The sequence below is a fragment of the Psammomys obesus genome, unplaced genomic scaffold (genome assembly GCF_907164565.1).
Source record: "Psammomys obesus unplaced genomic scaffold, mPsaObe1.curated_primary_1811, whole genome shotgun sequence".
NCBI classification, from domain to species: domain Eukaryota; kingdom Metazoa; phylum Chordata; class Mammalia; order Rodentia; family Muridae; genus Psammomys; species Psammomys obesus.
The window spans coordinates 18095121-18121792 of NW_026596095.1; the positions used below are offsets into that span (position 1 = coordinate 18095121).

General features: G+C 40.3%; 1 protein-coding gene across 1 annotated transcript in view; it reads left to right on the forward strand.

Moving 5' to 3' along the window:
- Positions 1–14641, forward strand: part of Col25a1 (collagen type XXV alpha 1 chain) — a 410134-nt gene extending 395493 nt beyond the window's left edge. The window contains exons 33-38 of the mRNA XM_055628339.1: positions 2796–2849; positions 4246–4272; positions 5257–5310; positions 9364–9441; positions 11196–11234; positions 14579–14641. Coding sequence (XP_055484314.1) covers positions 2796–2849; positions 4246–4272; positions 5257–5310; positions 9364–9441; positions 11196–11234; positions 14579–14581 — 255 coding nt within the window. The 3' untranslated portion in view covers positions 14582–14641. The remainder of the gene's footprint in view (positions 1–2795; positions 2850–4245; positions 4273–5256; positions 5311–9363; positions 9442–11195; positions 11235–14578) is intronic.
- Positions 14642–26672: the final 12031 nt, after the last annotated feature.

Consider the following 26672-nt stretch of genomic DNA (forward strand, 5'->3'; position numbering starts at 1 on the left):
GTCTGTCTGAAAGAAATTGATTCTCAATTAGCATACTTTAAAGCTTCCATTTAAAACATGACCCTTAATTGTACAGCAGCCAGCACTTTTAACATTATACTTTTAACATTTTACATTATGCATAGAACATTTTAACATTGTACATTTAACACTGTATAATGTCATATATTACTATCATACTCCATCTTCAGAACAATTTTCACAGAATATTTATCACACTGTTTTATCTTATGACTGATGTGACCCAAGCACAAAAGGGTTGAGAACGCTCCTAGACTTCTGGAGGCCTCACCCCAGAAAGAGCCAGACATATAATTCAAATTTAAATCTGTTTTGTGAACAGCCTGGCCATCGCCCTGTGTACCATTGCTGTTTCATTATTAGCAAATATAAAGTGATAAGGAGAGCTCAGATTCTTTTTTTTTTTTCAGGGCATTTTTTAAATTTTTATTTTTATTAATTACACTTTATCCACTTTGTATCCCCCTGTGGCCCCTCTCTCCTCCCCTCTCAACCCATCTCCCCCTCCCCTTTCTCTACCCATGCCTCTCCCCCAGTCCATGAATAGGGGAGGTCTTCCTCTCCTTTCTGATCCTAGTCTGTCAGGTCTCATCAGGAGTGGCTGCATTGTCTTCCTCTGTGGCCTGGTAAGGCTGCCCCCCCAACCTCCATCAAGGGGAGGTGATCAAAGAGGAGGCCACTCAGTTCATGTCATAGGCAGTCCCTGTTCCCATTACTATGGATCCCACTTGGACACTGAACTGCCATAGGGCTACATCTGTGCAAGGGTTCTAGGTTATCTCCAAGAGTAGTCCTTGGTTAGAGTATCAGTCTCAGAAAAGACCCCTGTGTCCAGATTTTTTTGGTTGTTACTCTCCTTGAGGAGCTCCTGTCTGCTCCACGTCTTACTATCTCCCACTTCTTTCATAAGATTCCCTGCACTCTGCCCAAAGTTTGGCTATAAGCCTCAGAATCTGCTTTGATACCCTGCTGGGTAGAGCCTTTCAAAGGCCCTCTGTGTAGGCTCCTGTCCTGTTCCCTGTTTTCTCCCTCTTCTGATGTCCATCCTCTTTGCCTTTCTGAAGAGGGATTGAGCATATTAGCCAGAGTCCTCTTTCTTGATTAGTTTCTTTAGGTGTACAGATTTTAGTATGTTTATTCTATATTATATGTCTAATATCCACTTATCAGTGAGTATATACCCTGTGTGTCTTTCTGCTCCTGGGATACCTCACTCAGGATAATCTTTTCCAGTTCCCACCATTTGCCTGCAAATTTCATGATTTCCTTGTTTTTTATTGCTCAGATTTCTTAAAGTTATCCATGTCTAGTGATCCCATTGTATTCCATGTGTCTCTTAGCTCAGAGCATTTAGCCATAGCTTCACCAACCCCCTAAATTTAAAAGACAATTGCTGGTGATGCCTGATATCTGCTCATGAGGAAACCCTTAGAACAGGGAAATAAAACCCTATCCCGTGCCTCGGCAGGTAGTGTTTGAAGGGCACACACACACACAAACACATACACACATACACACACACACACACACACACACACACACACACCACTCACATACACGAATGGACTAAACTTTAACTCCTCTGAGAAAAGGCACAATAAAAGAAGGAAGATAAAACTGTCTATGGAGGTACCCATTTCTACATCACTATTGCCCCTGACATTTTCATGCACCATAATAACACACACTTTAGTCTGGAGAAAGCAGCACAAAAATTCTCTTTAAAATGAAAACTATATCTTCATTGGGTTCATTATTTGTATTCATGGACCACTTCCAATAACCCTGATTCTTCAGAAGTATTCTGAATTATTATTTATGCTAACCCTAAAAAATGAACAACTAAAGAGAGTAGGTAAAAGGAGTATGTGTCTACATACCAAATACTCACTAAAGGCAGAAAGGTTCTTCAGTCTTCTTTCTCAAAAAGAAAACAAGATGTGTATAACCCAATGTGATTCATTTAGTCAACTAATATTTACTAATTGCTGGGCACTATTCTAAAACGTGGTTGATGGCACCAAAGCTGGGGGCCCTGAAGCCCCAGTGTGGCCATTCCAGCAAGAGCCACAGTCAGAAACTAACAGTAAGACCTGTGTATCTCACAAAGAACAAAAACCAGAAGTGAAGTGCGGCTGGGGAAATGGGGTGGTAAAGACTTCTCAGAGGAAAAACTTGACTTTTAAGAAATCTTAAAATAAAGAAAAAAAAAAAAAAAAAAAAAAAACACAGGCCAAATATTCCTAATCCAAAAATTCAAACTTCGAATCACTCTAAAACCTCTGAGCACTAACAGAGCCCCACAGCTGGGAATTCTACTCCGGGTATATGACCCATTGTAGTAGAAACACAAACACAATAAAAACAAGTGCATAAAATTACCTTGTACAGTATTTATGTATAAGACAAATGTATTTTGTACTTTCTTGCCTCATCCCCCAAGATTCCAAACCCAAAGTCCGAAGCGTTTTGGGTAAGGGAGAGGAGCCTACAGATTAAAACAAACTAGTGCTTTACACAAATGCCGGAGGGACCCAAGTAGAGCGACCTACTCATAGCACATCTGGGTTGGCGGTAGCTTCTTCTTGTCCTTTCAGCAGCCATTTAGCAGAATCTGCCATGGCGGATGACTTTCACTGCTTCGCCACTGCGATCTTGAAGGAGTGTGAATTATTGGCATTCTGAGAGAACCCTTAAATGGCGGCTGGCTGCAGGAGCCACGTGGGAATATGAGGGTCTGTGGGTGACTGGAACTCTCTGCCTCTTCATTTCAGGGAGAAAAAGGCGCTGTGGGAGAGCCTGGACCCAGAGGACCCTATGGGCTGCCTGTGAGTTCACTGTCACGTGATTGCCACGCTCAGCATGCTACTGTGACCTGCCACTGACATGGTTAACCCTTCCCTCGTGGGCAGACTAATCTCATTATAGAGCAAAAGAAATCCAATGAAGAGTCACAGTGCCCAGAGTTCTGTACTGCAGACAGGTGGCTCTTGCTCCCGAATGATCTCTGGACATGAGGACACCCAGGCATGTCATGTGACTGGAGATTGGAGACTAGGGGACAAACAGTGCTAACTGGAAAGCAAGATCCTGCCTGACAGAGGGCACCCTTCCTATGCCACCTGAACGTACATTCATAACTGGCACTCCCTTGAAAGGTTACCCATTGGGTGGGAAAACTTCATTTATAACAACCTTCATGTCTTGTCTGTTCTCATAGACTATTAGCAAAAAAAAAAAAAAAAAAAAAAAAAAAAAATTCTTGCCGGTGAAAATTACGACCCACATTAAATGGATATTCATGACGACGGTGTTTTTGATCTTTCTAAGTTCCTGCAAGGACAAACAATCGTTAGAATATAGAAGGTTGGCAGCGTTCTGTCTCCTAAAATTCCGAACTATGCATAACCAAACCGAGGCCACCAGTTTCTGCAGAAATAATCCGTGCAGTGAGCCCAGTCAGTTTGGTAGGGTAGGACTGAAAGCACCATGTGTTGCATTTCCGTTTTTAACCTGCCTGTGCTTCCCACATGGTTATTATGAACTCATGATAGCAACCTTCATTCACAAGTATTTCAGTGCTTAAGGGGATGCTGATTTTGAGATAGCGTCAAATGGAGTCAGGGTAGCTCTCGGGGACTTTGGATGGAGCATAGTCTGATCCAGCACTACCACTGCGATGACCTGCACCATGGGGCCCAAGTTACCATCTTGGGTCTCAGACCAGCCCTCCTTGGGAATTTTCTCTTCGACAGAGCTCACTGCAAAGAACTCTTGAAGATGTGATATTCATACTCTATCTGGCCAAATTCAAACTATATTCCATGATAAACCATTTTCAGGTTCCTCATTAATTTAAAAGTTAACAGAGCTACCAAACTAAAGGAACATTGATTTACATCCTCCATTAGAGTCTCTGTGTTTTTTAACTCAACAGTTTTGTTTTGGGTTTTTTTTGGTTTTGTACTTCCTGCCTGAAGTCAAGCACAGGACTTGAGCAAAATTATCTACTTAACCCAATAATGGATTAAAATTCCTCATGCCCCATAACTTCAACTAACAGTCCCTTCACGTGATTAAAAAAGTTTCACTAATCAGAAGCCTTTTCACATTTCTAGTATAATCTTTTTTAAATACTAATGTTGCATGCCCAGAGAAGCCCTAAACCAGGACCTATTGATGAAACATAGGAACACTAATTTAGCTACTGTGGTTCTTTGGCAGGGCAAAGATGGAGAGCCTGGTCTTGATGTAAGTAATCTGTATAGCAAACATCCTTCAATTACACTAGACACTCAATGGTCTCCATCATCAGGGACACCAAAAATACACAATATTTTGTCTATGTATGTGTGTGCATATACAAATATGTATACTATATATGTATATCTTATAATCTTTATATATTATATAATTATTGTGCACATACACAGCAATATAAAATACACCAGTATTTATTTACATAGATATGTAAAGGAAAGATAAGTCATATGAAATCAGTAACTGACATTGCATAGTAGTACTTCAAAATACATTCCTATATTAAGAATACTTAGCATCGGTATGGCCCAATTATAGAAAAAATAAATACGTATCAGATCAGTATGCCTCTCACATGCTGCCCTTGGGGAATGGTGTTCTGTCAAAGCTGCTATGCAGTGGGGGTTTTTTTCCATTAAGTCTCTATGTACATTTTCTCTTATGCTAAAATGTATAAAAATGCAGGCTGTCAAAAGTAAATGCGTCTAGCAGCAATCACTGCTTGTCAGTATTATGAGCGTAATTAGGTTAGCGGAGTTGCTTTTACTGAGCACCTGTTATATGCAGGCATCTTTCTGGCGCTTTGCATCCACTGTCTCATTTATCGTCTACAACAGCTGTGTGACAATAGTCATTAACCTTTTTTTATAGTCAGAGGACTGAAGGGCAGAGGTAAGTGATTTGCCCAAACCCACACAAGTTAGTAAAAGTGCCAAGGTTCAAATTAAAATATTCTTCTTTCTGTCTCCTATATTTTTTAGCAGAAAAAAAAAAAGCAAGAAACCTGTTGTTGAAATAGTAAAAAGTACTATTTCTAGGTGCTGCTGTTCTTTGTAAGTTTAAAGATTATCTGACATGTCCATTTTTACACCTGAGTTCAAACCAATGAAATGTGGTGGTGGTAAGCGGAATTTGTGGATTTCAGTAACAGTTTTGTCACAGTTACACCTATAGAGTTTTCTTTTCATCCCCTAGGGCTTCCCCGGTCCTCAAGGCGAGAAGGGTGACCTTGGAGAAAAGGGAGAAAAGGTGACTTCTCCATGCATGCAGCTTGTGTGTTTCTGCTAGCTCTGTCTGCTCTGCTGCTGCTGAGCCTGTGTAGTTCCATCAGACACCATTCCTGTCTCAATCCTGTGTTCCAAAAACATACAGGTGGCTGAACTAAGGAATCAGGCTTCACACAGGACTAAAGAGGGCTACACAGCTAGACACCAGGGAACTATCCAGCATAGGAGGAAGATTCTAACCCCTGGATTTCAAAGCTACAGTCTCTCAACTTCCTGACACCAGTTTTTTTTTTTAATGTAATGTACAGGGGGATTGATTTTTTTTTAACAAAAGTAAAATTACATCACACAAACCTCAATGGTATTTTGACAAAGCCCATCTCACCCGCAGGCCCTGATCTCGTTTATCTTCATGGCGTTCCTGGAGGGAGACTGATGCATGATACATTTTGATTTTTCTAATTCGGAGGTAGAGGACAGGCACTGTGACAGGCCACAGTATGCCTACTGTGCAGAAGCTACTCTGTTAACTGTAAAGCCAACAGTTCTGGCTTTTTAATGAAGTCATTAGTTATTTTACAGCTTGGTATTGAGGATTTCTTGGGACTGTCAACTCCATAGGTTATAGGGGCCAATATCAAGCAATGTGATTTTATGACTAAAAGAAAAGTTTGGGTTGTGACTTTTAAACTTCACTTTTTCCGTTTCTTTTCTTCTGTTATGTCTCTTTCTCCCTCCCTCCTTTTCTCCTTCCTTTCTCTGGTTTGCTGTACTCTTTAAGCCAATAATAAGCCAAATTTTACATTGGGTAAAACAAAAGGCAACAAAAAAGTAATGAAAAATCTTAAAAGTAGCTGAAGATCTACCTCATGATTCCAATTTAAACCAATTCTCCTCCTTAGATTAATTCATGTCCTAATATATGTTTCACAATTCAATGTCTATTTTTTTAAAACCCAGTAAATTCTTTCTTATCCCTGTTGTGATACAAGACCAAAAGGGATATGTCAAAGAAAGTTTATGAAGTCCACTGCATATGCTTTAAGAATTAAGTTACTCAGCCTCCCACTAGAAAGAGCCCATCCCAAAGCACCATCGTCAACATCATCATATATGTTGGGCACCTGGGCATCTCTTCCCCCAAGAGCTTTACACATGATAAACCTTGAACTTTCCACACCGCCATCCTGAGGTGGACACTATCGTTTCCCCACTTCACCAACAAGGAAAACCTATCATAAAAAGTCCTCTTCCACGTTGTAAATCCTGACCACACATTGTATGTGGCATGAGATAACTTCTGCGTGAGAACACTGAACGCAATCAAATTGTTTCAAAGGCTGTGTTCACTTAGCTTCTACTTACCTAGGGGCTTGTATGAATCTAACCTCTTACTCAAGAGAAAAATATATCATGTGGTACTCAATTTTATGATCTTTAAAGAAGCTAGAAATTACACCAGGATTCTATCAGTGGTGAGTCCTTTCCTAGCATTCTCAAGGCCCCGAGTTCATTTCCCTCGAATTACAAGGAGAAAGAGGAAGAGGAATGTTGGGGAGAGAAGAGAAACGTCCATTGTTGTAGCTTATAAAGCATAAACTCACAAACCCATCCTCAGAAAAATGTCAAACACCCATACAAAAATATTTCCAAGATTCGAAGTTTATATTTAGGAAAATTAGATTCTAAATGTTGAACACCTTAGGTATCTTTTTCTTTGATGTAAGAAGTGAAAATTGACAATAATTATCACATTTCAATTGTTCACATCCACAGTGACAGATAACTTTGTGGACCATTGATAAACATTTCATTTTACAACATGATGTTGATTAATAATGCTGACATTTTATTCTTTGTAATGGCCCTTCTCCATAAAGCTGGCTGTTCACTTAACTATTAACAAAAAATCATTGTCGTTGCCTATCCCAGTAATTTGAGTAGTTATCTTAACCCCATTTTCCAATCAAGTAATGAATCCCACTTAATAACCAACACACCTGGTCTTGGTTAGACCTACTCAAAGATGGGTCTGCTGCCTGCAGGGAGGGCAGAGCACACTTTAAAAGTTTCAAACAGTTCATGTCATGGCATTGAAGCCACTTGCTGAGGGAGGGTGCTGATTTCTTCTGAGTGAGTGCTTACTTCTGAATGTATCATCCACATTATTTCCTGTCACCTGCTCTTTCCGTACCCTCCCTGTCACAGCTTTCTCTTCAATCATGCTCAACCAAACCACACAGAATTTCTCTCCCCTGTATTCAAGAAGCCCAAGTGGTTTTGATTCCAAGCCTTCTGCTCTAATGTCTTTGTCACACAGGAGGTGAACGAGGAGGAACCTCAGGCCTTGCTGTCAGAATGGATGTATTAATTTGAATGAGTGTCTCATACATAACTGTGGTGTATGTTGCTCTGTCTTTTTCATTTTGGATATTCATGTTGTTTGCTTCAGAGACTGTTCAGTTTTATTGCAACTGCCATCCAGATTGCAGAATGAATGCTCTCATTTAATTACGTATCTATGTATCATCCTTTGCATTCTGTACAGCACCAACTCCTGTCTATAAGTCTGTAGATGTGTATGCTAATGTGAAACAGCTGGGGAGCATTCCTTCCTTCCTCTCCTTTTGCCTCCTTTCCTTAATTCCTCCATTCCTATGATCCATGCAGATGTCCCACAAACCTTGACCTTGATTCCCAAATACTAATTTCCACGGCTACATTCCCACTATATAATTATCCTGCCTACCTCATTTTAATGAGCCCAGACTGCTTTTTCTATCTGCAGAACTGTGAGCTGGAAACTCATTTACCATTGTGAACAAGAAAGATTGGAGCCCGCCTAGGCTTAGAGATTTGTGTTTAACTCAATAAGTTGAGTATTCACTTTTATGCTAGGGAGAAAAAGTTAAAAACCAATAGAAGCACATTTCAATACCTGAATATTTTGACTGAGAGCTGCAATAAGAGTATAACAGGACAGCCTTGGGAGAGACCAAGGCTGTTGCCTCTCCCTCTGAGTCTCTGCAGCCATCATATGTTAAAGAATAAGGAGGGGGCAGGCAAGGTGAAAGTACTCACAGTTGGGTGAAGTATTCATTATGCAAACCCCAGCTCCACCTGCTACTCTCTGGCTTCAGTACAACTGATAGCTGCTATCTTTGCCAGGTCCACAACACAAATCCCGAATTCACAGTTGACTCCAATGCTGTGGCAGTCAGCACTCATCTGCCTTTTTGATGCATTAGCCCTTTTGGTCTCCTCCCTTCTTCTTGTTGAGTTTCATAGATAGATAGATAGATAGATAGATAGATAGATAGATAGATAGATAGATAGATAGATAGATAGATAGAGATAGATAGATTCATTGTCACCATGACGGTTTAAGTGATTTTTTCTTTTAGCATCATGTCTTATCTACATCAAAAAACAATGGTAAATGCCCTTCTAGCTAAGCCATACTTTGAGTCCTTTTTATTCTACACCCCCCTCAAAATAAAATCTGTCTTTTATTTAACCCCTTGTATCCACAGGGGGAAAAGGGAAAGAAAGGCAAAAAAGGGCCTAAAGGGGAGAAAGGAGAACAGGGCGCTCCTGGATTAGATGCACCCTGCCCGTTGGTATGTCTAACTCATGCAACCGTCTCGAGATGTCTTATGTGAGGGGTGAGATGGGAGAGGAGCAGGCCGGAGGGACCAGTAACAGCAGGTTCCCATGAGGGTAGTTTAACACGAGCCTTCACACAGGCACTCAGAAGTATGTGCTCAGGCCACACTGGTGTGCTTCACATCTTGTTGCCGGCCACTCAGCTCTACCCGATTTCTAAACTCTGAAGCAGTGCTGGCCTAACCATAGGATGTAAGGAGGAGCCGGTAATATCCCATAACCCTCCGAAGAGGAGGTCACGACCTCCCGACAAGTCCTCATCACCATAATGTGAAAACTTCTCTGCACATTACTGTCCCTTCTGAACTGCTCCTCTCCCAGTCTTTTCTTCTAGTTGTTTCTTTAGCAGATTTTTGCTTTCAATGAATTCTTGGATTAGTAACGTTGTTGAGTTAATCTTTACAAACAGGGATTCCGTGGCGTTAAGGGGGAAAAGGGGGAGCCAGGCCAGCCTGGCCTGGATGGGCTGGATGCTCCTTGCCAATTGGTACAGTATTTCTCTTTCCTACCATCCTGCATGCCATTCCTTTGTTTATTATGTATTCGTCTGTATCAGTGTAAAGCACTTCTTTCTGGAGCAAGCTTTACATGATAAACATACTACATGCATGAGCAAGCTCCTCCCCAGGCTCTGCAGAGGGGAGAGAGCAAGCATGTTATCAACAAATGCAAATTAATCTTCTAACATTGTTCTCACTACTGACGTGTCCATCTTTATGCTCTTTGGAATATTAATTTACCCAATGAATATTCAGGAATTATTTGTTAGTTAGATAAAAACATATGATGCTAAGGCACTGCTAGGCCAGAACTTTGGGCTTTTACCCTGCTTATTTTTTTCCTTTCCTCTAAAAAAAATAAAGGTATTTTTGTCTCTCCCATTATTGTTTTTTTTAAGCCATAAATAAGGCCAATCCTACATAATTACACTTCTGTGGTCATTAACCAATTGGAAGCAACATTAAGAGACCATGGGAAAGAAAACCGAATTGCCCCGCGCATCTCAAGATGATAAGTGTCTGCAGCCCAAACCTTCTTCCTTGTCACGTAACCTTTCCACATAATGGTCTCTCCTTTTAAAACTTACTCTCCTAAAGTAGATGGAACTCCCTCTTCCATTTGGCATGAACTCAAAATCCTCCTTATACTAAAATCTAAAATTCTACTGGTTGATCCTTTTCCTTGTACCAATCTGGCATTACCAATTTCTCCCAAATATTTATAAAGATAGATTTTTTTTTTTTTACAATTAAAAAGGTAGCGTGATTATACTTTGTGGAGTATAAAGAAAGCTTTTTATCATGTTTCACTTGGTCTGCATGGCCTTACACATGATTCTTTGGTTATAAGCATGATTCTTTAAAGGCAAATGAATATTTATTTTGTGAGTCTTTTAAAAGACTGTGTTTATAGAAAAATATTATCCAGTCAATTGTTATATTTAGAAAATATTAATGTGGAGTACTCTGTCCTTTGTTTGCTCGGTGTTGATCAGCCGCATTTCATGAACCTCTTCATTGGAGGAAAGCGCATGCCTTCGACTGTGTCATGTCTTCCAACCTCATTTGTATCTGAAGATGCTTACACCATAAAATATACTTTGCAGTCTTTAGCAACCTTCATTCGGAATGATAACCAACTTCCGAGGATTTGACCAGAAGCCCTGTCAAACACTATGAATGACATTTACTGTAACACGTAGCTAGACTGCCCATGCTTCAAATGCGTATATTTCGCAGTATCTACTTACAGTACGGGAAAGTGGAAAACACCGTCTTATGGAAAGCTATGAACTTCAGATAGAAATGGCTTGCCATTGATCCCCCTTATCACAAACCATGGTCCATAGTTACCACAAGGAAGTGATCCTCTGATTCACTCAGCACAGACAAGCATGCGCTGTTTTAGTGATGTTAAGGGAGCCATGCAGATGTGTTATCTAAAGATGCAACTGTGAGCAGAACACTGGCAGCTGTGCTTTTTACCTCTCGTTTTCAAAATTAGACATGGAATTTTCTGTGTTCACGTATTTTCTAGATGTGTGCTCAGTCTGGGAGACATTTGAATTAGCTTCACTTTAACTGATAGTAGATAAAGTGCTGTGAGGCACTAGTTAGTATAAGAGGCCTATGATTGAAGCCACCTAATAGAAGTAATTTCTGAAGTCTGTGAGCATGTGAACTTGGCATCTGATTACTTATGACAAGCCTGAGAAATTCTTTTTCTTCTCTTTAAAACCAGGGACCTGATGGATTACCCATGCCTGGCTGCTGGCAAAAGGTAGGTAGGCCTTATAGATTTTTTTTTTTTTTTTTGCGGGGTGTGGGGAGGCTTTCAAAGCAAAAGATGCCAGCACTGGGCCATCTTTAGATAGATGTGTTTGGTATTGATTTCTAATCAAACCAATGAGGAAAAAGAGTTCTTGACAAATATTGTAATCTGGAACCTCAAGTTCTTTATTTGTGGTGGAAAGGGGCAATATATCTGAGTAATATTGTTTGGCTCTCTCTAAATGAACTATTTCTGCCTACTGTCTAAAATGATTTTTTTAATTCTGATTTTTCACTGTATATCAAGTTGCATTGACAAATCTGCTGATATATGGTAGAACCCTGTCAATATTAGTCACACAACTGAGAAAGCAGAAAATATAAACACAACATTTTTCAGTGCTATCTTGATTTATTAGTAGTGACTGCTTAAGTGTATGCTGTCAGTTTGTTTCATCCTCACAGGATAGCTGCCTGCAATCTCTGGACGTATTCAGTAAAGATGGCACCTACCTAGAAAACCTTCTGTGCACAGAGGCTATATGTTAAGTCCTATCATACAAGGGTGTTGTTTCAGTTAATTCATGCAGTAGCTTACAGATGAGTCATAGAAATTTGGAAAAGTGAAGAAACTTGCAAAAGCAGCAAGCTGGTGGGTAACAGGACTAGGAAGGAGAAATGGCAGGAAGTCCTGGTAGCATTTCAAGCAGGCAGGCAGAGTTCTGTGCATTCTGCTCCGCCCAGGGAATGCTGATGTTTTATCCAGTCAAACCAATGCACAGATTACCAGAAGGCAAAGAAATGCCTAGAAATAACAATATGATAAGGGAAGAATCCAAGCTGCTTTGAAAGTTTTGAAATTTTATCTCCAATACTTTGTAGCTTATCCAGTGATTGTAAACAGCCATACTACATTGGCGAAATTAGAACCAACTATTTAAGAGTGTGGAAACCTGAGGAGACCTTGGGTTCTTGGTTGCTTAAGTCAGCAACTCAACCATCAGGAAATCTTAATACAACCCACTTTCTCAATTAGCTTCACATACTTAGCCAGGGACAGAAAAGCCTTCTCTAATGACAGCATCATTTACTTACTAGCTTCCCATGCTCCCCGTTAGGCCTATCAGATAATGGTTGCATCTGAGGTCAAGAGAGTCTGCAAATATAGACCATCATCAGATTCATCCCACCTGGTAAAACTATCCTCTTGCCAGCTTAAGTGCCATTTGGAGATGTCATAACACCATCTCCTGCTGGGATGGCCATTTGCTTTCTAACTCTTCCCCTGTAATTCAATAAGATGGTGAGGTGTGTTTTTTTTTTAAGCTAGTCATTAGCACACTGCACCTAGAGGTACAAACAGTTCATTTCCCCTACTCTGTGACACCACTCAGAACCTAGAGTCGCCATCGATCTGTGGCACTTCTAAATCATTTTCCTTTTCATAAAATTATAAATGCTATGGCAACAGGTAAAAGGCTTTTCATCATGTTAGCTCCTGAAAAGGAAAACCTGGTAGTAATATGAATAGTGTGATAGAATCAGAAACTGTCCTTAGAAAATGTTCAGCTTTGTCTGAAATAGATACTATATTCTACATAAGATTAAGAATCTTGTGAATTTAGCCTCTTCCACAAAGAAGAATAACTCAGTGATGAAATTTTGGTATTGCTTAGCACCTCCACACAGCACATACAAACTTCAGTCGTTATCTTCCCTCCCCCAATATAAATGAAACAGAAAAAAAAAAAAAATGTTCTCAGATTTCTTAGATGGCCAATGTAGATATCTCAAATATTCAAGGAATTTTTAACTGATATGTTATAAACAAAGCTAGTAGATGGCTTCTGGTTAGTCCTGTTTTATTTAGGCTATCACTGTAGACACTTTTGTGGAATTTTAATGTTGTATTGACATATATTAGTTATACATGATGGGTCCATTATGACATTGCCATACGTATATATAATATAGTTTGATCATATTCACCCACTCATTACCTTCTCTTGTTTCTCCCTTACTCCCACAGATCTCCTTTCCAATAATCCCCCTGCTATTTTGATGGTCTAATGAATTTCATTAGGTTGCTTAGAGAAGCATGGATACAGGATTGTTCACAGGAATATAGGCATGCTAACAGTGGCTAGACTGAAAAAAATTGTCTATCCATCAACCATTAACTCTGTGATGGATAGTGAAGGTTCAACCTTGATTGGTTGGTTGGTTTGGTTTGGTTTGGTTGGTTTGGTTGGTTTGGTTTTATTGGGTTTGGTTTAGTTTGGTTTTTCTTTCCAAGATAGGGTTTCTTTGGGTATCCCTGTCTGTCCTGGAGCTAGCTTTGTAGACAAGGTTGGCCTCAAACTCACAGGAATGTGATCCACCTGCCTCTGCCTGCCACACGCTGGAATCAAAGGCATGAACCACTACCCAGCTGACAGGTTCGTTCTTACACACAAAAGTAAAGTGTTATTAGAGAGAGCATCAAAAGGGGATTGTGGACTGGTTGCCTGTGGAGGGCGGGCTAGGAGACATTCATTCTCTTAATCTCCCCTGCATTGTACTCTTCTCGTTGATTTTTCTTTGAGTAAAACTAAAGGAAGCCACTAGACATGTCAGTGCCTTTTGTCTAGGTACACAGAAGGCAGGCAAAGATCTGGGGGTTTGAAGCTAGCCAAGGCTGCACAGTGAAACACAGTCTCAAAAAACAAACAAACAAACAAATAAGCAAATACTAAAGAAATCTCTTAAGACCCACTTTGTAAACTAATAGCACAATGGAAACTCTTCTCAAGCTCAGCTCATGGCAGTTCAGGGAAAGACAGGGCTCTTCAAGTGGGGAATTTGTTTTTATCACCGTTAAACTGTCACATCTACAGAACTGATAACAAGCAGGTTCACCTTATCTGCCAGCTCAAAGGGCAAGGCTAGCCAAAGGAAAAAGGAACCACAATCTGGAAATGCAAATGCATTACACGCAGGAATGTGTTGGTCAATAGACCCTTTGGCCTTTAGGTTGTTATGATGCCCAGAGACATCGTGTGTGGTAATGAGAGCACACCTGTAACAAATCACGGCTTTCTGCTTTCCCAGAACAGTGACTAAGACAATCAAGTATCATAAAGCTCTTAGTTGACAATGGAAAAATGTGGATTGGAACCAAGATGAGAATTATCGTTAAAATGGAGCTTTTTAAAAGTTTGAAACATCAAATGATCAAATGAGTCTGCTATCTTAAAAAAAAAAAAATACTACAAGGTTCTTCCATTGTTTGTAAAATAAATGCTAATTTGAAATTGTTAAAAAAAAGAACTACTAACTCCACGTGTGTCTTTTTTGTTGTCTGTTTTTCTGCAGTGATGAATCTAACCTTCCAAGCATGAAGTTGTGTATATAATGGTCCACCTTTTATATTTATAATTGAAAAACTGAAATGCAGATTTTGCAAGCGTGGAATCTGCCCGCTTGACACTGCTTCTCCCCGTTCCCAGTAGTCCAGGTGTCCATCTTTCCTCACATCTGAAATGAGGCAGCTCACAGAAGTGGGTGCCTGCAGGAACTATAGATCAGTGTCTCTATTTTATGTGAACGTATGTATTTATACGGACATCAGTGATAGAGAACAATTGATTGCTCTTGCTGTTTTCTTACCTGCGGCTTGTTAATTGCATGGACAGAAAAGTGCCATGAAATAGTTTACATGAAACTGTGACCAAATACGGACTCAAAGCTATGAACGTATAGCACACACATGCCCTAGCTGCATTCACTCATGCCCGCACCACCCCCTGAAACTGACTAAAAACAGCATGACCTTGTGCCAAACCTGCTTGTGCCAACGCAGATGCTTGCATGCTGCCTCGTAAGTTCTTTGACTACATCTGAGCTTTTATTCCTTTCTGTCATCTCAAGGGGGTTACACCGTGGCTTATTGCCAAAAAGAGATAAGTTGATGGCGAGCACACACACAGTTGGTCTTACATTTTGAGGGAGTTGCAGTCCCAACTGCAGATCCACAGCTCCTAATGTTGTGGGCTCCTGTGACCACCTTGGCTGAAATACCAAAGGGTAGAGCTGATTGCTGCCACTGGTTTTCCTCGGGCTGCGCTTGGTGGTGAAGACGCAGGAAGAGGACCGGTTCAGCATCCTGCATTGTCTTTCACGTGACCGAGTTGGAAGGAGATATTCGCGATCAGCCAGCAAAGCAGAAATTGTTTTTCTAGATGAACTGACTTCCGGCTGGTGTTGATGTGGGTGCTTTGGGGAAATGTCCAAGGTATGCGGCAGAGTTTTGAGGACAGCAGAGCCTTGGAACGGAAGCCCCCGCTTGTGCAGATTGAAAGGCATGGACATCACGTCAGAGCTCAGGCTGCTGAAGAGAGAAGGGGTCCACGGTAAAAGATCTGCCACAAAATACAGGGGAGCTCTTAGGACTTTCCCAAAGGTGGTTGGAAGCGTCTCTTCCTTCCCTCCTTCCCAGGTTGACCCATACCAAACGTTTTTCTACAAGTTCTAGGGGAAAAAAAATATAGTTTCCTTTTTTCTTCCTCATACTTTTTTCTTTTCTTAGTCCAGGAACAGAAAATATTTGCTTCAGTTTGGGTCCCATAGGCTTTTAAATAATATTTATAGAAAAGTTTTCAAATCATAATTTGAATCCAACAGTGAAAATAACCTTTAAGTATCTCTTTTTGTTGTTGTTGTTTGTTTGTTTGAGATAATTGAAGAGATTATAAGGAGACTACATTTTTTACTTAATCATTGTAAAGTAAGAAGGTTAAGTATTTTTCACTACTTTTTGATTTACATTGACAAATAACCTGTCAATTACTGTAAATTTACATTTACAATAACCTGTCAGTTATTGTAAAGTCAAGATTTTATCGCATTTGATAGCATGAACTTGCTTCTTCTCAGTTTTTTCCTATATTGAAATGTATTTCTCATGTTTTGCTTTTACCTTTCTAAAGTGTTCGCCTTATACACAGACCAAATCTGAGATCTCAGAAAGCCCTGAAATATAGTTCCCATAAAATGAGATTTGTTTTTACTGACTTGCTCACAGCTCACCTGCACAGACTTAAGCTGGGCATTTCTTTGCCCAGTGCAAAGTTTGTGGCATGTTTTGAAATGTTTTATTCTAAGTGAAAAGGTTGCCTCTGAGAAATACCATCAGTGGGAAGAGCTATCCTGGCAGCCCATTAGAGAATTTCACTTCCCTCAGTGATTAAATGCCATTTTCATGGAAACATTTCCAGTTTTGTGCTTGGATTTTCACCAGAGGGGAAATTAATTTATGCTTAGGATAACAGCAATGAAGATACAATTTCAAAACAGACCTTAAGATGTCTTTTGAATCTTATAACCAAATGTTCAGTCATGCAAAATGGTGTCATCTTTTTCCTTTATATCATTTCTGAGATTAGAATTTAATATTTCTAATAACATTCCAATTTCCTAAGCCAATTTAGCATCTTTTTTTATGGAGAGTATTTTCTAACAATGTCTTGTATGGTATAGTTAGGGTAAGGTATTTCTCAATATATGAAACAATTCCTCTTAAATCATTTGGGGGACAAAAATGAGCCCAAGATTACACATTATCTTCAGGAAAGAAAAACAGAGCAACTATAGAGTCTTGGAGACAATCTGGTGACTACATTTCCTCCTATCCTTTCTGTTTCTTCACTAGAAAGAGCTATTGAGAGGGATCCTTATTTAAAACTTACAGAGATTCAAATGAGACTAGCTAAACAGAAAAAAGAAGCATTAAAGCATTGGACATGCCCCTGTAACGATATTGCATAGACTGTGTGTACACTGGGATTTTGCTCATAAGACACATTTAAAGAAACATACAAACTTCTACTTCATATACTTTCTTGGAATGAACAATGGGACGACGCTAGACTGTGTGCTCAGTGGATCGCTAAGCTAACCACCATGAGTTAATGTTAAACTTTGGGCTACTAAAACACCTTTAATCATCCCATTTTGTCATCAAACTGAGCAATTTCCAAATGAATCAATAGTGGATTGTCATTGTTGATACATAGGTTTATAGATAGCATTCTTTTTCTCATAAAGACTTCTTTAGGAGAACTGAGAAAAAAGGTATGAAACACCGATTGGAAATAGGTCAAGGTCATGTTTTACTTCAGAGACAACCACCCTCACTGAAGAATGCCACTGTTGTGTTTTCCATTCATGTTGTTGGTGCTGATAAATTTCCTTCCTTTTTATCTTTATGGACAGCAGACCTCTATTGTGAGTAATTTCATTTCTGTGTTTAATGGCATTCCTAAGCTGTTAGTGCGTGATCTCATTTTTGAAGTTCATGAATTTGTTGTAAATATAGTTCAGTGAGCAGCCTTTCCTAATATAAAACAGCCTTCCATGGCTCCCCTTATTCTGTACTCATACACCAAATGCCTTTATCAGTTTCCATTTATCTCCTTTTTTTTTTTTTTTTTTTTTTTTTTGTTCACTCACCTTTCAGCTTTCTTTCATACTCTAAGTCTGACAGAGCCAGTGTTAGAGAAGTCTGAATATGACTCATTGAGTACCTGGAACATAAGCATACCTGAATCACTTTCCTAGCTTTCCTTTTCCATTATCAAATGCAGCCTTGGAGGGTTTTTCTTTATCCTGTTATTTTATGGAGAACATTAGAATGTCTCTCATTCCTGCCAAGAGAAAGTTGTTGGTTTTGGACCTACACTCTGTGCATACGATGTTAGTGGGGATATATTACGTGTACTTTCTGTATATATCTGTTTGCTTCAGAAAAGGTCAGATCACCATTCTGTACCCATGGGGAAATCATCATCAGTATCTTACATTCTTGGCAAGTAGGAAGTATGCCTAAAGTATTTCCAAGTATGCTTTTAAAGTATTGCTAGTAAAGCATAACACATAACATTTTTAATCTCCTTCCCCTCCCCGCAATATCCATCTGATGGTAGTTCAGCATCTTCTCATAATGGAGTCATAAGAAGCTTGGAGGCTGATGTTTGAAATCTTGATTTTCTTCCTTTCTTGACATTCAAATTATTTTAACATTTGACGCTACCAGAGCATAGAATTTAATAATTTTTACCAAAAGAAAATGTCCTACTATGTTGTAAAGTTCATGGGAGTCTTACCATTCCAAAAGTATTGAGTATGGTCAGATCTGAAGCTGGTGATTGACAGGTCTGACCAGTCACAATTCTGCCAAGCTGCATTAGGATCTAAAGGCCTCCTGTTGCTCCTTCTGTTTTCTTAACACATCTTCTCATTCATCTGTTTTGGCTCCATGTTGTATGCCCAGAGACACGCCTCTCACTTGGATTGCTGGGGAATTCATTTAAGGTTTTTGTTCCTTCTCCACTAATAAACATTTAAATGGCATTTTCTTTCCCTAAAATACATGTATAAACTGCTTACTCTGCTCATTGGCAGAATGATTTGAAGACAGGAAGATGGACCTTGTTATGCTTGATTTCTTGACAACAAGGAAAATACCAACACTTCTCAAAATAAGTTGATGTTCTGACATATTAGTATTAATATTAATGAGTCTGATTCACAAAGGAATGTCTCCCATATTGTTGACATTTGGGTGGATATTCTTTAGTGCTGTAAATGTTTCATTAAGCTGGACATTTTTAAAAGATGTATGTATCTGATTTATCTTTTGGAAATATTATATTTTTATTTGTATTTTTTACATTTTAAAGTTCATCTCTATGTGCAGCTATTTTTATATTGCCAAAAAGTCACATAAATACATAGTAAGAGAGAAATGGTAAAAAATGGCAAGCATAACTTGTGGTTTGTTTTTTTTTTAATGTATCATGGGCCAGTCTCATGTACTTGGTTATTCTAAGAATGTGTTGTATCTTTTCACTGTACATATGGCACAAACCTGATTATCGCTGTAGTGTAAATATTTAAAAGATTGATTTTCCCCATCTGATTTCTTACTTCAATTGTAATGTTTCCAATTTGTCATTACCAAATCAAAGGCCTGTGAAGGTTTTGATTTGCAATTTGAAAATAATTGCTCTGAGTTTATTTTCTAGTTTCTTTTTATTTACTTTTAAAACTTGTTTTCAGGGTTCCTAGTTTGTGAGAAGTTGATCTTCGGAATTATTTTTACACTATTTATGACTTATTTTCATAATGTAAAAAGTGTGTAATTATTACAGTATTAACCCAAACAATGATAATGAATTGTATTGTAATAAAGTTTTAATGACATACTTGAGAACTCTATCCTATTTTCTTTCATTTCTGAACAGTTGAGAAAAAGTCTTATTCTGCTTTTCTTCAATATTGTAACCCCACCATTCATATCACACCATAGCGTGATGTGTTTTGTTTTGTTTTGTTTTGTTTTATTTTGTTTTGTTTTAATGTTTTCTGGGTCATGCATTAATGCTTCCAAACTGTGAGTCAGTTTCTTCTCGAATTCCCTATTCGGGTGGTGTAAGTCACCTTACACTGGGTTACCCATTCCTCTCCCCATCACATCAGAACACAGTACATACTTCCACCTTAGACTGCTACACAAAGTGACATGTGACTGCGTGCCTGCACAAGGCACCAGCGATTTGCAAATGCCAAAGCCCTTCCAATGCGCCCTTCTTGATGCTGCCCTTTTCAGAGCTCTTAAAGTCCTCATGCTCCTGTCCCTTCCATTTATTCCTCTTTCTCCTTGTCCTCTGCTAGGTCTCCTTCATTCACGTGCTCGCTAACCAACCAGCAACCCTCGGGCTCTGATCTGCATCTTACGTGGTGCTGCCCTGTCTGGTGGTTCTTCCTGGAGGTGCTCCTTCCTTTCCAGGATGAAGAGTGAGTCAGCTCTTCCTACCTCCATGCTTACTTCCTCACCAGCTTCGATAGCCATGTCCACCTGGACTCCCCCACAAGCACTCATTATATTCACCTTCACCCCTGCTTTTCTTCCAGACCTCCAAATCCTAAGAGGAGCCACCTTCCTCAGCCATCCAGGTGAAGTAGATGGAAGCCTCGGTCACTCTGGCCCCGCCTACTTCTCCTAACCCCGTGCCTGTCCCATTACCACACTTCTCTCCCATCCCACCCACACTGGCTCAGTCTAGACCACACTGAACCCTCTCTTGTACTTTAGAAGAGCCTGATACATAGACCACCTGCAATAACCTTTTCCCCTTCTTTTCATACTCTACCATCCTGAGAGTAATAATTCAAAGAAAGGAAGGAAAGAAAGAAAACTAAAAAGACTTTTCACGTGAGATTTCTCATGAAGAACATTCCCTTCTAGACGACCCCTTGCAACTTCAGAGGCCAGAGAGAGGGACAACAGGGAAGGTAGTTACCATCAAGCCTGACAACCGGAGTTCAGTCTACATGATGGAAAGAGAGAACCAATTCCAAAAGATTGTCCTCTGACCGTCACAGGCACACCATGGCACACACATACACACATAAAAAAAAAAAAAGTCATAAACTAATTTTGATGTTGTTCCTCAGTATAACCAAAGAGCGTGTGTTAAAAACGAAAACGACTTTCCTGAAGGCAGCTCTGCAGGGAACTTGCACTGTGCTCCTGCCATCTCTTGCTTTACATCTTTAGGAGTCAGCCCCGCCCCACCCCACCCCACCTCCACCCCCCGCTTTACGCAGACCCTTTGGTGAGGAATAGGGAGCCCATGGAATCACACGTGCACACACACATGCACAGACCAGCTTTATGTAACACGCCAGCAGGCCAGGAACTGTTACCCAAACCTTTTCCCATGGCAAACGGCTCAACAAATCCTCAACTGCTCTTCGAGCCTGAAACAGCCCCTGTTCCCATGATTGTGATCCAGCTGAGAAGCACACGCGGCTCTCCCGAGACCCGACATGGCATCCGCTTACTCAACATGCCTTCCTGCCAAGAGGAGGTACTCCTGTGCTCCGGTCATACCTTGTGCTTATCACCACTTAGCAGGCAGCAATTTTTTTTTAGTTGAGTATGTTTGTCTTCTCTGCTGGATAGTGGTGAGGGGGAGGGGGAAAGACTGTCCCCAAATCAATCAATAAATAATGAGGTTCGAAGTAACAGCACTCGCTGGGGGTCTATGAATTTCATCTACATAATCAATCCACATGGCTAATTCTGAGCATGCCTGGATATGGTCCCTAAAACTAAAGGAAGACGTGTTGTGACTATTTCTAAGTGCAGGGACTTGCAATGCAGTTGGGGGTAAATAGCACCAGTTTGTTTTACTGTCGCCTGCTAAGAAGACAGAGGAGTACAAGTCTCCAGTTACAGAAGGAGATTGAATTCTTTGCCACCTGAGCTGCATCCACAGCCCCTGTTCTCTTCAGAACAAAAATCCCTGCACACTGATTACTTTCATAGCGATTTGCAGTGTTCATCAGGTCTTACTCTGAATCTGGAAAGAGAATAATTTGTCCATAAAGGCCCAGTGCATTTTGGAGCAGGAGTATGGGGTGATTGCCAAGTGTCTTAGAGCAGGTTATTGCTGCTCTAGTGGTTCTGGTACAAGTCTCTTATCTTTGTTCAGTGTGTGAGCAGTTGCCATCTCCTTAAACACCACAGGCTGAACATTCTAATCACCTTTCTCTCTTTAATTCTAGACCCACTCTAGTCCTCAAATTGTGGCATGTGTTGGAATCACATGAGGACTGAGTTTCTGACTCAGTAGTCCTGAAATTGGAGAGTTTACATTTTTTACAAGCGCCTAGGGTGATAGTGATGAAGGTGGCCCAGGGCCTACTCTTGCAAGAACTGCTAGTCTGTTCTGGTTTGTGTCTTAGTAACTTTAAGTGTCCTAAGGCAAAGATGGTAGATTTCCCTCATTGAGAACCATTTTCAGATATTTTCTTGCCTTATCAGTGTTTTAATCTGCACCTCTGAGACCATTATTTTGCAACTGCCCCAAGTGGAACCTGCTGGGTTTCCCATGGCATTCTACATTATCCAGAGAGAGAAAGCTGATTTTCTGCCTTTCTCCTTATTCCTTCGTTTACACACAGTTACCCATCCAAAGACACAAAGCCTTCCCTAAAGCAAATTGATCAACCTATAGAAACAGAGACCATATGAGCCCACCGCCTCCCCAAAGTCACACTTTGGAAAAATGCTTTAGAAGCCAAGCCTTTAACACCTGAGCCTTAGGGAAGACACTTCAGATCCAAAGCGTAGCTCATTCTTTCCAGTTACACTATTGGGCAATTCCATCCATGACTGGTGACAAGGAAATACGAAAGCCACTTGTTTCCCTAATGGTCGTACTTTTAAAAACAATTCTCTATTGATTCTATCTGAACCTTATAACATCTCAATAATTCAATAACAGAATATCAGTATTTTTATTTGAGAGGAGACTCCAGAGAGAAAGAGTGACAAAGCTAAGGTGACGCATGTCTTAGGAACACATGCAACCAGAACTTTCCGAGTCTGAGAACATTGTCCTCCCAGTCCATCATTGGATAGGAAAGCCTTTTTAATTCAAATTTTCTGTGAGAGGTTTGGGCAAGAAAAATCCTAGATTCTCATCATTTTCTTTTCATTTAAGCTTTCTCTTTACTTTTTCATATTAGTCACAAATTGTTTCTAGAATGTTCTCAATTAGTATTTGCAAAGTTTCTTATCATCCAGCAGACTTTAGTATCAAAAACCTAACCACTGGAGTCAAATGGACTGAGTTTTAACTCTCTTCAGCCACTGACTAAAGCGATTTTTCTCACTTTAGTGAGTTTCAATTTTTAGATTTACAGGAAGGGAATGAAGCAATTACCTGACTCAACACGGCATGTGAACACAAATATCAATGAGTTAACGCAAATATGTGCTTGGTTCGGAAGAGGCTCACAGCACACACTCTCTCCATTCTCCTCCTCTAAGACAGGGTCTCAGGTATCCCAGACTGGTCTTGCAGTTGCTATATAGTCATGGGAGACATTGACCTTCTGATCCTCCTGCCACCCCCTCCCAATGCTGGGATTACAAGTATGCACTACCACACCCAGCTTGTAAAGCACTTGGGGATTAAACCCAGACCTTCACACATTCTAGGCAAGCCTTCTGTGAGCTGAGTTTACGTCCTCAGCTCCCATTACTCTCTTTAGAACAAAATATAACCTTAGTAGAGTTTTTGCAGTCAGCAAAAGGTCCTACTCTATGTGGAGAAAGAGAATCATCCATCATTAAAAGCTAAATGTGGCTTCCTGGATCTCACTGAATATATAACTACCCCAAGGGTATCCAAATGCACTAGGCTTCAGCACAGACAGTGACATACAACCTAACGAGAAAGCAAGCTTGCTTCTGATAGCTTGGATTGAAAAATAATGTTACCTCCTCTCAAGATGCTTGACAAGCTTCACTGTGCAAAACCGGTAAGACACTGATAGGAAAAAGAAAGAGACCTCCCAGGAATGAGTGATTCAGGGGCAAGCCACCAGAGACAGCTGCATTTCACCCAAATGTTTGCACAGCTAGAGCCAAACGCCAATCCCCGGTGTTTACTCCAGCGAGCACCACGCTGAAAAACGTTCAGAAGCCTCAGTTTCACAGTCTCAGCATGGCGATGTAGTACACACTGGAATACTAACCAAGACAAAGAGATTCTTCACACTTAGTTTTCTTGATCAATAGATCAGAATTTTGTCAACATGCAAAGCAGGCCAACTCCTAAAATGGCTTCACAGGGCACTGCAGGACTCTCCATAACTTCCCAGCAGTGGTTGACATCTCATAGATACATATGCAGTTTGACTAAAGCATAGCTAGCAGGGTTATATAAAACAGAGTGGCTTCAGTAGTCCCCGAGAAACCCACAGGCACTTCCTCTACAAAGGTAATGCCTTAGGGTCATAGGCATAAAACTTGTTTAGTCTAATACCGCTGATAGATTCCCAATGAACCAAGAAAGCTTGCTTGTCCTTTGATGTTGGGGGCACGAATTTAAGTGATCCAGCAAATAAGCCAGCTCTAACTTACTCAGCTCTATACAGTCTAGATGTTGTATGACCCACATCTCCCTGGGGTGTGTGTGCAGTTCATAGTGAAGGCTGCTGCCATGATTTGTGCAAATATGATACAAAGGAGTCCATGCGGGGCTGGGGAGATGGCTCCATGGTTAAGAGCATTTGCTACTCTGGGCAGGTTAGTATCCACATCAAACATCTCACCTATAACTCCAGTCCCAAGAGATCTATGTACGTGTGTGTGTGTGTGTGTGTGTGTGTGTGTGTGTGTGTGTGTGTGCCTGTGAATGTGCACCTGTTTGTGCATGCATGTAGAGGCCAGCAGTCAAACTTGGCTGTCTTTCTTCCGAACACCATCCACTTTGAGACAGGGTCTCTCACTGGTTGGAACTTGCCAATCTGTTTGGAGGGCTGGCCAGTGAGCCCCAGAGATCCCCTAGGCCTCCCTCCCCTGTGCTGAGATCGCAAGCACACACCACCATGCCTGACATTGTTAACACAGGTTCTAAGATCATACTCTGGGCCTCATGCTTGCCGAGCAAGCATACTGACTAAGTTAGCTCCCCAGGCCAAAAGGAGCATTTTTGTGCACATTTCACCAATAGAGGGCAGCCCTTAAATACCTTAAAGAGCTGGGCATTCTTGAGAACCTTTGAGCCCAAGTTTCTAAGAATTCATATAATACATAATTAGTGTCAGAGTTAGGACATCTTCAAGTCCTTCTGCTAAAGTTAGTGAGCTTGAGTCTAATTCATTCATTTGAAATGTATTTTCTCCACATATACATATTTCATGTCCTCTGTTCAATGTTTTTACAACCAGTTACAAATAAAACAAGGTTAGAATACAACTTAATACGTACATAATTCAAGGGAAGACATGCTCTTGATAAAATCCAGAAATCTTGGCGGTAAATAAGATGGAGATTTATATTTAAATTTAAAGATTTTAAAGTGAATAAACTACAATCAAATATTTGTCCTAGTCAATGTTGCAGGAAGAGCTTGCCTGGGAGGTTCACGGAACTGTGATATTTCAAAACTGAATTAACTATGTATACATTTTAAAATAACAATGTCAACTAAGTCACTATTATCAAATTGATGGCAAGATCTAAAAAGTCACCTAATTTAAATTATTTCATTGTGCTCAAAAAGTGGAATGTATTTCATGTTTCTATCTATTTTCTCTACCTATTTGCCAGCCCCTACTGTTTATATTAGTAGAAACCTCAGTACAGAGCACATACAGCATATCCGAGTAAGAACTGACACACAGCTGCTGTCTTCAAGGGACCTGAAGTCTGCATAGACATAATATTGACCTAAGGGGTACTCAGGAAGAGTACCACTAAATCTGAATCAGTAACACAAAGAAAGGGTTATTGGGAGATCCAAGGAGGAATATCAAGCAGTTCTCAAACTGAAGAAAAGGTGCTATCATATATTCCAAATAGTATTTCAGTCCTGAATGGGCGTTTTTTTAACAAGTGACTCCTTTCTGACTATCATCTAACAGACACAATGATGTATTTGCCAATGAGTCTGCCCACATAAATGGGTGCTTTGTATTGAAATCTTTCGTGCCACAGTAAAGGGACAAAGATGTATTAACGATGGGTTGGTAGAGCAGTTGCCTGTCCAGGAGTTAATAGTCACAGGGTTCCCCCTGGGCCTAGGTCAAGGACAGGCTCTGGGCCTCGGTGATCATTGAGGTTACAGGCACCTAAGGAGGAAGTTTCCTGGTATCTGAGAGTCATCCTGGAATGCACAGCTGCCCAAGAGGGGTATTGCTAGGCTCTGAAGAACATCTCACATTTTCTCCTTCAGTCTCTCAAACCCTCAGTGTTTACTGAGATGCAAAATAAAGTCCTTTGAAGCTGCAAGAATGAATGGAGACTGAGAAGTGAAAGGAAAGCAATTTTTCATTCATTTCTTAGCATTAAGGGTCTAAGAATATTGCCTTAAATACACCCTTCTCACATATTCAAAAGTTGCTCCATTAAAGCACCTTGATCATTTGAATCTGCATAATCTATTAAGCAACATTCTGACACACACTTATTTTACAGCCTTCCGTGTATACAGGACTACTTGCCATGCTTGTAGTCTAATAGGGCTTGAGGGAGTCATTCCCTTAAACCATGCTTCATGGGTTGAAACTGAATCCCCGCTGTGAGGTTAGGATGGAAACCTAATCTGAATGTACAGTTTAGATATGAGGCCTTTGGAAGGAGATAGGGGTGATATGGAGTAATCAGAGTAGAACCCCGTGATTAAATAATGGTGGCTTTATAAAGACAGAGACACCATAAAAGGGAAATTCATGCCATTTCTTGACAAGGCCCTGTGACCATCTGGAACTTTAATAGTGTTGTCAAGGAATTTTAATTCATAACTTGGTTGCTCTGACAAGAGATCACATCCAAAGACCTTCTAGGTCTGTGTGAATCTGGCTGGAATACAAATACACCTTTAATCCC